At 40.5% G+C, this 12926-nt stretch overlaps 1 protein-coding gene across 4 annotated transcripts in view; it reads right to left on the reverse strand.

Moving 5' to 3' along the window:
- LOC128732919 (syntaxin-binding protein 5) overlaps positions 1-12926 on the reverse strand; it is a 1693445-nt gene that overhangs the window by 448627 nt on the left and 1231892 nt on the right. For all 4 annotated transcript variants that reach the window (XM_053826374.1, XM_053826375.1, XM_053826373.1 and 1 more), the window contains one exon: positions 1007-1195. In XM_053826374.1, coding sequence (XP_053682349.1) covers positions 1007-1195 — 189 coding nt within the window. The remainder of the gene's footprint in view (positions 1-1006; positions 1196-12926) is intronic.

Consider the following 12926-nt stretch of genomic DNA (forward strand, 5'->3'; position numbering starts at 1 on the left):
TTTGGTTGAAAAACTACTCAAAATCTGAGTTTGTACACTTTAAGGGCATTTTGAGTAGTTTCAACCTAGCTTTAACTAAATCCGACCAATTTACAGGTAGAATCACTTAAGAGTGTACGGTATGCTGTATTGCTGTGTACGCTATTGGGTGCTTTGCCCAAAGTTAAACGCGGTCTAAAGGAAACACCGCGCTAGAACTGTTGCCAGAATGCTGTAAACAGGCATGTTGTTCACAGAACTGGGTCGTCAAAAGTAACTAAAACTATAGATAACATAGGTGACAATAGATGTTTTAAAAGTACCTTGTTGAAGTTTAAAACAACAGTCATATTTATTGAAACGAACTGAGATTTTTCCTCTCCGAGTATTGAGTAGAACAGTCTCCCCAAGTTGAGATTTTTCTGATTAGACTAGTATCTCCACGACAAATAGCAGGCCTTACGCATATAAAGTGATCAATTTAAGAAATTATGCCAGAAATCCTGTGTAAAATTAAAAATAGTCTATGCACAGTGCAATACAATTATAAGATACAGGTATATCTCGATAGTACGTACCCTCTATAATACGTACATTTTGCCTCGATAGTACGTATCCTTGATAATACGTACATTTTGCCTCGATAGTACGTACATTTCCCAGCTACATTTTATTTGCTTCATTCGAAGCTTTACAAAGGGCAAAATCTTTGATTTAAAAAAAATTAAAAGATAACTGCTATATTAAATCAATACCACTAAAATATATATTTATTCAATAGTGTACGCGAATTTGCAAATTTCATGCAATATTAAGCATAATACAACAATGCTTCAAAGCCTAAAATTGTGACTCGATAGTACGTACATTTCGGTAATACGTACGCTAAACGAAGCAAAGGTGTACGTCCTATCGAGGTATACCTGTTGCTCGTTAAATATAAACACATATAAACGATAAATTTCAATAATAAAGTCATTAAATGTAATGATAATGATGTAACAATAAAGAAAAGATGAACGCTTACCTCTCATGCTAATTATTTCAGCTTTAACTACAAAATCAGACTCTACAATAGTTTTTTTATAGACGCAATTTTGACTCGGAAGAGCGAAGACACCTGCTTGTTTATCACTGGCAATCACGATAAATTGTCGATCGCATAATCCATCTGGATTCGTTGGACTAATTTTATTTGTCGACTTAGTTGGAGTTTCTGAAAATAGAAAATTACTTACAGTACAGTAATAATAATAGTAATAATAGTAATAATAATTATAATAAGAATAATAATAATAATAATTTTTAAAGGCGATACGTTCAGTCCGCTATGGTTTTGCCTTGCGATGAACCCCCTCAGCAAAGCACTCAACCGAAGCAGCTATGGCTACCAATTGAAAAGTGGGACAACGAGTACAAAAATTACCCACACCTTCTATATGGACGATCTGAAGCTGTTTGCGGAAACTATGAAGAAGCTGCGTCATTTGTTGCAGCTGGTGACAACGTTCAGCAACGATATTCGGATGGAGCTTGGCGTCGATAAATGTCGTCTCGTAAATATTCATCGGGGTAAAGTAATGGACGCTGAAAGTTTCCGCATCAACGAAAGCGAGGAAATTCGAAGTATGATTGAAGGTGAGTCGTACAAATACCTGGGATTCCTGCAACTGAAAGGTATTCACCACACGACTATCAGGAAAGAACTTCAGGAACGCTTCCTGTATCGTGTCAACCGTATTTTGAAATCTCTCCTATCTGCCGGCAACCAAGTAAAGGCGATAAGCACGTTTGCCGTGCCTTTGTTGACATACAGCTTCGGGGTGGTTAAATGGACCAAAACGGATTTGGAAGCGATTGAACGTACCTTGCGAGCATCGCTAACCAAGCACCGTTCGCACCACCCAAGAGCGGCAGTCGAAAGAATCACCTTACCACGCATGGAAGGAGGAAGAGGTGTCACTGACATCCAAGCGCTATGCGTATCCCAGATCGAGCAGTTGCGGAGATAGATAGTCAGACTCGTCATGTTGTCTACCGCACTGTCTGTGAAGCAGACCACGGGTTCAGCGCCCTGCACCTGGCGCAGGAGCATTACCAGCTGAACTGTGACCTAAAAACCGTACCAGAAAAGGTCGAAAAGGTCGTCGTCGGCATTGAATGCGTGGTTGGTGCGAGGTGATCTCTTTTCGGAGACGGAAGGCTTCATGGTAGCCATTCAGGATCGGGTTATTACGACGAAGAACTACCGCAGGTACATATTGCACGAAGATATAGAAGACCGTTGTCGAAAGTGCAATTCAGTAGGGGAAACGATCGAGCATGTGATTGCAGGCTGTCCAGCCTTAGCCGAAACGGCTTACCTAGGACGCCACAATGCAGTTGCCAAGATTGTGCACCAGCAATTCGCCTTGAAGCACAACTTGGTAAACTGTTACGTACCCTACTATAAGTACCTGCCTAGCCCGGTTCTGGAAAATAGCTGCATAAAGTTGTACTGGGATCGTGAGATTATTACGGACGTCCTTATACGTGCCAATCGTCCTGACGTTGTGATCTACGACAAAAGGAGGAAGCACATTACCCTCATAGACATCGCTGTACCGTTGGATCGCAATGTCCAGTCAACTTTCTAGGCCAAAATAACGAAATACCACAACTTGGCCGAGGAGTTAAAGCAGATGTGGCACCTTGAGGGCGTACGTATAGTTCCGGTGGTATTCTCAGCCACCGGAGCAGTGCCCTGTAACCTACAACGTTCCCTGGAAGAGCTAGAGCTCCAAAAAAAATTTGGACAATATCCAAAAAGCGGTGGTTCTTGAAACCTGTAATATTACGAGGAGGCTCCAGAATCACCACAATTAAACACAACTGGAGCAGACGTAACAACAAAAAAAATGTGAATGAGAACCACAGAGCCTAACCCCTCTTGGCATAAAGAAGCCCGAGGGTAGGTGAAAGTTTCCAGCATTTTTGCTGAGAAGTGCCAAAACTCTATGATAATGATAATAGTTTGCAATGTTTTACTATATGCAATTGATCAGTTTGTTCCTAAGCGAATAACAAAACGTCTTGCTTACCCTGCCTGGTCAACTCGTTGCCTAAAACATCTAAAAAAGTTTAAAAAGAAGGCATTGAAAAAATTCAGCTTATCGAAAACTCCAACATCGAAGCCCGGTACCTGGAAGCCAATAGGAAGTACAAAAGATTAAATAAGCGACTTTTTCATATTCAACCAAATCGCTTTGCAACGGACACTCAAATTTAAACCGAAAGGGTTTTGGCGTTATGTTAACGATCAACGAAAAGAGTCTGGTCTTCCTACATCCATGTATTACGGAGACATAGAGACGTCGACAGTAGATCAAATAGCATCGCTCTTTCGAGAACAGTTCAGCAGTATTTTCTAAGATGCTCCAGCCAGCCCGCTTGTAATCACAGAAGCAGCTGCGGATGTGCCGTCCTTACCTGGCGTTGGTCCCCATTACTCGATCACAAGTGATATCGTTATAGCAGCAGCAAAACGTTTGAAATGTTCTTCGAATGCCGGCTCCGATAGAATTCCAGCCATTATGCTAAAGAACTGCATCAAATCATCAATGCATCTCCACTTGCATCAATATTTGACTGCTCATTGGCCACTGGTGTTCCCTAGCTGCTGGTAAAATTCTTACATTCTTCCGGTTCACAAGACGGGATGCAAGCGATCCGTATCCAACTATCGAGGAATTTCCGCTTTGTGTGCCTGTTCGAAGCTTTTTGAACTAATTGTTCTTGAATTTTTAACGCAGAAATGCTCGCCATATCTCGCCAGATCAACATGGTTTCGTCCCAAAGCGATCACCAACCTTGTGGCATTCACTTCTTTTGTCATCCGCCATATGGAAAAAGGCTCGCAAGCAGACGCCATCTATACTGATTTGTCGGCTGCATTTGACAAAATGGATCTCGATATTGCACTGACTAAATTCGAGAAATTGGGAATTTTAGCTTACACTCCTGGTTGCGTTCGTACCTGACTGGACGGAATATGTTTATTAAGATAGAAGATGTTGTTTCACCTTCGTTTCCAGTTAAATCCGGAGTTCCACAATGTGTGGGATTCTACACCAATAAACAATAATAATTGCGCTACCTGATATGTGATTGCCTTGCTTCTAGGAGAAAAGAGCGACGTGAGGGAGAGCGTAGAGAAACGGGGAGAGATAGGACAACCACGAAGGAAGTCAGACGTGTTTGTGAACCGTTGACTTTATCTCGGTATATCTCGGGAATCTAGCAATAAATAAAATTACTGTTTTCAGTAAGGTTGATCCGCAGACAAATGGTGGAAAAAGTTCCATAAGTTTTTCACCAAGTGGCATTAGTATTCGAGAGAATTCTGTTACGTTTTTGCATGCCTATAAATCGGAGTTGACGCGAGTAACGAAATGTAAAGGATTGTGTTCTTACATGTGAGAAATTCATAATTTCAACTCTTCAGCTAATTTAAATAGTGGACCTGCAAAGGTCCGTTTGTTATTCTCGAATTCTCAAATTTCTGACTCGTGGTGTCCATTGTCTTTTTTCGTCCATCAGATAGGTTATTGGTGTGTGGATTAATAGTGGGAATACTGTTTATGGGACAAACGCTGCTGGTAGGATCTGTAATCAAGATAGACTTTTATGTTATGATGTTATGAGTCGCAAGCTTGCTGCCTGCCGATGTGTCTCCAACGAAAGCCGGTGACAGACTGATCACGCACACCGAGGCAAAGGCAAACAATGTTTCAAATACAACCCTTAAAATTGCCACCGATGTGTCTCGAAAACTAGCTGTCCGATGCGTCGCAGGCTAGCTGCTGCTGGCTGATGTTTCGCCAACGAAAGCCGGCGACAGACTGATCATGCACACCGAGGCAAAGGCAAACAATGTTTCAAATACAACCTTTAAAATTGCCACCGATGTGTCTCGAAAACTGGCTGTCCGATGCGTCGCAAGCTAGCTGCTGCTGGCTGATGTTTCGCCAACGAAAGTCGGCGACCGACTGATGACGCACACCGAGGCAAAGGCAAACAAAGTTTCAAATACAACCTTTAAAATTGCCAATTTGCCACCGATGTGTCTCGAAAACTATCTGTCCGATGCGTCGCAAGCTAGCTGCTGCTGGCTGATGTTTCGCCAACGAAAGTCGGCGACCGACTGATGACGCACACCGAGGCAAAGGCAAACAAAGTTTCAAATACAACCTTTAAAATTGCCAATTTGCCACCGATGTGTCTCGAAAACTGGCTGTCCGGTGCGTCGCAAGCTAGCTGCTGCTGGCTGATGTTTCGCCAACGAAAGTCGGCGACCGACTGATGACGCACATCGAGACAAAGGCAAACAAAGTTTCAAATACAACCTTTAAAATTGCCAATTTGCCACCGATGTGTCTCGAAAACTGGCTGTCCGGTGCGTCGCAAGCTAGCTGCTGCTGGCTGATGTTTCGCCAACGAAAGCCGGTGACCGAAGAAGGTAAGGAAAGGAAGTTTAACCCATAGCTCATCTCGAATATATTTCTGTCATTCGTGCTAGGGAAGCACTGACGTGGGACGGTAAAAAAATGCAAATAATGAAATATTAAATTTTCGACTCATATTTTCTCAATTATTAAACGTCTGTTAGGGAAACATGTAATCTACTGTGTTGTAATGGATTTTTTGAAAAATTTCCAATCGATTGATACCAATATCTCTAGAACAGCGGTTCCCAAATGGGGGTTCGCGAACCCCCAGGGGTACGCCAAAACTTTAGTTTGCTTCAGAATAGTATAGGGAAATCCGTCAGGGGGTACGCGAACCGAAAAAAGGTTGGGAACCGCTGCTCTAGAAACTGTTGACGGATGACTGAGTTATAAGCGTGCAAACCATAACCACTTTTCGTTACATGTTCCCTTTTCGTTTTTCTAAAGTGCACCCCAATATAGAAATCAAAGAAGTAGTCCTACTTCAAAAGGATTATAGTAAGCCTAAACTGTGTGATTATTACAACCGTACAATATTACATTTGACGACGAGGATGGGATAAAGATGAACATGATGATAGAGTGAAAAAGGTAGGAAATATTATTTTTTTACGATAAGTCTAGTTTCATTCCTTTTCGGTTTAATTTAAATTTTCTGTATTATTTCCATTGATCGATAACTGCTGTTTATTTTGTTGCAAACGTTAATACCCGTTAATCTATACCTATTAAGAAGGAATTCTGTCTGACTGTCTGTCTGTCTGTCTGTCCGTATGTTCCTTTTAGAATCGAAAACTACTGAACCAATCGGCATGAAAATATGCATGTAGAGGTTTTTTGGGGCCAGGAAAGGTTTTAGTGATGGTTAGAAACCCCTCCCCCCACTAAGAGGGGGGGCTCCCATACAAATGAAACACAAATTTCTGCATAACTCAACAACTAATCAAGCAAATAGAACAAAATTTGGCATGTGGGTGTTTTCGGTGACAAGAATTTATTCTATGGTAAATTGAGACCCCTCCCCTCTTTATAAGGGGAATTATAACTCCTCTCCTCTTTAAAAGGGGGGGCTTCTATACAAATTTCCTCACAACTCGAGAACTAATCAAGCAAATGGAACCAAATTTGGCATGTGAAGGTTTTCGAGGGCAAGAATATTTTCTATAGTAAATAAGGACCCCTCCCCACTTTTAGAGGGGGGGCTCCTGTACCAAAGAAACACAATTTTCCTCATAACTCGAGAAGTAATTAAGCAAATGGAACCAAATTTGGCATGTGGATGTTTTTGGAGACACAAATTTTTTCTATGATGAATTGGGATCCCTCCCCGTTTTAGGAGGGGGGATCCTATACATTTGAAATACAAATTTCCTCATAACTGAAGAACTAATCAAGCCAATGGAACAAAATTTGGCATGTGAAAGTTTTCGAGGGCAAGAATATTTTCTATGGTGAATAAGGACCCCTCCCCACTTTAAGAGGGGGGGCTCCTATACAAACGAAATACAAATTTCCTCATAACTCGAGAACTAATCAAGCAAATGGAACCAAATTTGGCGCGTGGGTGTTTTTGAAGACAAAAATTTTTTCTATGATGAATTGGGACCCCTACCCACTTTAGGAGGGGGGGCTCCTATACAAATGAAATTCAAATTTCCTCATAACTCGAGAACTAATCAACCAAATGGAATCAAATTTGACATGTAAGTGGTTTTGGACGCAAGATTTTTTTCTATGGTGAATTGAGACCCCTCTCTTCTTTAGAAAGCGAGTTATGGCCCATCTCCCCTTTGAGAGGGTGGGCTTCCATACAAATGAAATGCAAATTTCCTCTTATCTCGAGAACTAATCAATCAAATGGAATCAAATTTGGCGTGTGGGAGTTTTAGATGGCAGAAATTTTTTCTATGGTGAATAACGACCCCTTCCCCTTTTAAGAGGGGAGCTCCCAACACAAATGAAATTCAAATTTCCTTATAACTTGAGAATTAATCAAGCAATAGGAACCAAATTTGGCATGTGGGAGATTTTGGAGTCTTGAATTCATTTTACGATAGTTAGAGACCTCTCACCCCTGTGGTAGGGGGATATGGACTCTCATACAAATAAAACAGAAATATTTGCGAAACTCAAAAACTAATCGAACTCGAGAAATTCGAGACTCTTCCATAAAACATTAGTCAATACAAGACCACAAAAACTATCTATAGTAACACTAGATCATTCAGGACGAGACGGTCGCGAGTGTTGCCGGTGACCCGCTGTCGGAAGCGCCGTCCACTGGGGGGCTTGCAAAATTCGAGATTGTGACAAAGATCATCCGAGATTCATGATTTATGTACAACACAGGTTAATTTGTGGCAATACGAAGTTTGTCGGGTCAGCTAGTATATATAGACACCGAGATTAACGGTTGCCCAGCCTGAGACCCTCGCAGGGAGAGGTTCACTTTTATCCCGAGTTCGGGAAGGGAAGCGGGTTGGCAGACTTAAACACGTGACGCTATACTCCGTATGGCTACGTCACAAAACTTTACCTACGATACCGACCTGGCACTTAAGAACAGCAGCGTTTGAACTCGCAGAGACAGACAAATGAACGGGGAATTCTCATCACTGGCCGAGTCCAGTTTCCACCTCGAAATGACCGCAAAATGATTGAAGAGAGTCCTTGGCTGATTTCGGAGTCAGCCGCCCCAGTAGAAAATGCTCAAAAACTAACAAGGAACGCAAACCGAACACATGAAAAATCCTTTCTAAGCCGACCGCATGGAGGTTCGTTTCATTGACTTAAACGCTACTATCTTCCTACTGCAAAATAGCATTTTTTTTACAATTCGCATTGACACTGTGCAGTTTATTCATTCGAGATTTACAAGCTACTGCGCGCAACGCTGTTCGTCCGTCAGCGTTATAGTATAGCCGCGATTCTCAACGGGGTTGTTCGGGGAAAGGTTTCGTTTCTATCACGGAGCGAAAAAATTCGTTTGTTTCAAACGAACTTTTTATAACAACCTAAAAATATTTTTGTTTAAAACGAAATTCTATTTGAATCAAGAAAATAACCGTTTTGAATTAAAAGTAAAGTATTGTCAAATTGAGTTTTCGATGTAAATATTTTCATTTCAATTATACATATCAGTTTGAAACGAAATGAAATTTCTGTTTGTGCGTAACACAACCATAAATGTGGTTGAAACTACATTTTTACCTTTGTTATAGAGTAAGGATGCGATTTAATGATTTATCGGTGCAGATTCCGAGTAAATTGACTGCATTGGCATTAATGGGTGACTACTTGGACTGCTTGAATTTAACGTAAACTTTGGTTGCTTACGAAGCATAGTTGCTGAGTTATGTGCAAATGTTATTTTAGGGCGGTTTTGATGTAATTTTTTGTTATACGGGTAATACGATATCAACAGGAGGATATTACTTGTTGAAAATTTGTAGCAGTGTTTTTCATCGCTCGCATATCTGTTTTGAAAATACGGTGAAAAGAGTTTACAAAATATATTTCGCTTTTCCATAATTTAATCAAACCCCGTCAAGCGCCTAGCGGAGTAAAGGTGCGATTCACGGACGAGGCAAAAATGTATAGCTAATTATATACAGCTTTTGGCACTATATTACAGATACTAGAAATGGAAGATCTGCAGAAAACTGTGCTCTACAGATGTTGGTCGAAGGAAAACAATGTTTTTCCGCTGATGAAACAAAAAACAAACGTTTGGGAAAGTTTCGATCTGTCGGAGGTTGCAATACACCAGCGCAAAATAGGAAAGATATAAATTGAGAATATTCCTTACCGAAACATACCGCAGATTGAAGATAATATGGTTTTGTTAGCTACTGCTGTGCTAATTTCATGGATTCGAGCTTCGCACTTTTGCCCCGTGGTAATCGAACTTTTGCCCCGCTAGTGGGGTAAAAGTGCGAATCGGCACTTGATCAGAAGAATGAAGAATTTATTTTCAATTGTGTAGCTGCATCACTATAAAATATACTTTGTTGTGGTTCTTCTTTATATCTCGCGAAAATTGATGACAACTTCAAACATCGCATTTATGTCCCGCCCTACTCTATATATATACATATATATTATATATATTATATATATATATATATATATATATATATATATATATATATATATATATATATATATATATATATATATATATATATATATATATATATCTATACCTATAAAGAAGGATTTCTGTCTGTCTGTCTGTATGTTCCTTATAGAATCGAAAACTACTGAACCAATCGGCATTAAAATATGCATGTAGAGGTTTTTTGGGGCCAGGAAAGGTTTTAGTGATGGTTAGAAACCCCTCCCCCCACTAAGAGGGGGGGCTCCCATATAAATGAAACACAAATTTCTGCATAACTCGACAACTAATCAGGCAAATAGAACAAAATTTGTTATGTGGGTGTTTTCGGTGACAAGAATTTATTCTATGGTAAATTGAGACCCCTCCCCTCTTTATAAGGGGAATTATAACTCCTCTCCTCTTTAAAAGGGGGGCTTCCATACAAATTTCCTCATAACTCGAGAACTAATCAAGCAAATGGAACCAAATTTGGCATGTGAAGGTTTTCGAGGGCAAGAATATTTTCTATAGTAAATTAGGACCCCTCTCCACTTTAAGAGGGGGGGGGGCTCCTGTACCAACGAAACACAATTTTCCTCATAACTCGAGAAGTAATTAAGCAAATGGAACCAAATTTGGCATGTGGATGTTTTTGGAGACAAAATTTTTTTCTATGATGAATTGGGACCCCTCCCCGTTTTAGGAGGGGGGATCCCATACACATGAAATGCGAATTTCCTCATAACTCGAGAATTAATCAAGCAAATGGAACCAAATTTGGCATGTGAAAGTTTTCTAGGGCATGAATATTTTCTATGGTAAATAAGGACCCCTCCCCACTTTAAGAGGGGGGGCTCCTATACAAACGAAATACAAATTTCCTCATAACTCGAGAACTAATCAAGCAAATGGAACAAAATTTGGCGCGTGGGTGTTTTGGAGACAACATTTTTTTCTATGATGAATTGGGACCCCTCCCCACTTTAGGAAGGGGGGCTCCTATACAAATGAAATGCAAATTTCCTCATAACTCGAGAATTAATCAAGCAAATGGAACCAAATTTGGCATGTGAAAGTTTTCGAGGGCAAGAATATTTTCTATGGTGAATTAGGACCCCTCCCAACTTTAAGAGGGGGGCTTCTATACAAACGAAATACAAATTTCCTCATAACTCGAGAACTAATCAACCAAATGGAACCAAATTTGGCACGTGGGTGTTTTAGGAGACAAAATTTTTTTCTTTGATGAATTGGGACCCCTACCCACTTTAGGAGGGGGGCTCCTATACAAATGAAATTCAACTTTCCTCATAACTCGAGAACTAATCAAGCAAATGGAACCAAATTTGACATGTAAGTGGTTTTGAACGCAAGATTTTTTTCTATGGTGATTAAGACCCCTCTCTTCTTTAGAAAGCGAGTTATGGCCCATATCCTCTTTAAGAGGGTGGGCTTCCATACAAATGAAATGCAAATTTCCTCTTATCTCGAGAACTAATCAACCAAATGGAACCAAATTTGGCATGTGGGAGATTTTGTAGTCTTGAATTTATTTTACGAAAGTTAGAGACCTCTCACCCCTGTGGTAGGGGGATATGGACTCTCATACAAATAAAACAGAATTTTTTGCGAAACTCAAAAACTAATCGAACTCGAGAAATTCGAGACTCTTCCATAAAACATTAGTCAATACAAGACCACAAAAACTATCTATAGTAACACTAGATCATTCAGAACGAGACGGTCGCGAGTGTTGCCGGTGACCCGCCGTCGGAAGCGCCGCCCACTGGGGGGCTTGCAAAACTCGAGATTGTGACAAAGATCATCCGAGATTCATGATTTATGTACAACACAGGTTAATTTGTGGCAACACGAAGTTTGTCGGGTCAGCTAGTATATATATATATATATATACCACTGGAAGCCCTGGCAGTCGGCGTTGATAATGTGCACGAATGCAGTTTTGCGACTCCAACACACATTGTTTGAAAAATATGATTACGACATACTGCTGACTTCAAGATTCACACAAGATTGTGTCGAGAATTTATTCTCCGTTGTTCGATTCAAGCAGGGGAGGCCGACACCGTTGCAATTCCGGACCCATCTGCGAACTATTGCTATTTCGCAATACATGAAGAAAGTGAAAAATTCATCTTACGACACAGATGATCGTGAATATCTCTCCGGTTTAATGGAATATTTGGACGAGAGGAGAAATGATTCACTGAATTGGATGTAGGTTGCTGGATACTGGATGCTCAGCGACCGAACGTCGCTCTCGAATGGAATGCAGCAATCAAACCGAATATGTTTGTTACAGATGTTTGTGGTGTTAACCAAGCCAAATTGACGAGACCAGATAATTTTCGTCAATGAATCAAGTGACCGTTGTTCCTCTCCGACCGTAGTTCCTCAAACGAAGTCGCAAAGTCCGTATGCGTTGCATATGGAAATGAAGACCGAGTACAGCACAAACCTTTCAGATAAATTTTGATGGACAGCCACTAACCTGTTACATTAAAAATTGATGCCTTGTATTTTATGACGCTCAAAGCGAATCCACAGCAATGGCGGTAAACCGATCGGGTGTCGAAGCTTCCGCACTTCGACAAAACCAGGAGAACGAATATTACGTCGAATAAATTTTCCTCAATCCGAAAATTAGCGGCTGGTTCCTCGGATCACCTTCCTTTGGTGATCCGGTTCGAAGGACCAGCTGTTTAAAGGTGCACTGGTAGGTTTATCGGAACTATCCGAAATTCCGATGTGGCGGTGTAATCCGAAATTGGCCGAGATATTTTCCGAAATAAATAGTCGTAGTTTTAACCAAACAGCAACTAACGACTAATAACTTTATTTTTAATAATTAATTATAATAATAGAGGATACAAAACTGTGGTATAGTAGATCACTTGATTCGAGATATTAGAATGATGATAGTAATTCCAAAATTGATGTAAATTTTACTTTTTATATAGTAGCCTAAAGCGACGCCAATCGAGCGCGGGAAAATCAAAAACCTAATCGTTGAACGGTTAATTCTGATAACGCTCTACTGATAACGAGGGTCATTCGGATAGTAAAGTTACAATCGAACAATGCAGAAGTTTGTGTTTTATTTGTATAGGAGCCCCCCCTCTTAGTGGGGGGAGGGGTCTCTAACCATCATAAGAACCTTCCTTGGCCCCAAAAACCTCTACATGCAAATTTTCACACCGAATGGTTCAGTAGCTTTCGATTCTATAAGGAACATCCCGACAGACAGACAGACAGACAGAAATCCATTTTTATATATAAGATAACACAACTGAAAATAAATTCTGAATTAACGGAACCTGCTTAGCAGTAGCAGCAGCTGC

Source organism: Sabethes cyaneus, chromosome 1, assembly GCF_943734655.1.
Source record: "Sabethes cyaneus chromosome 1, idSabCyanKW18_F2, whole genome shotgun sequence".
In the NCBI taxonomy this organism is placed as follows: Eukaryota; Metazoa; Arthropoda; class Insecta; order Diptera; family Culicidae; genus Sabethes; species Sabethes cyaneus.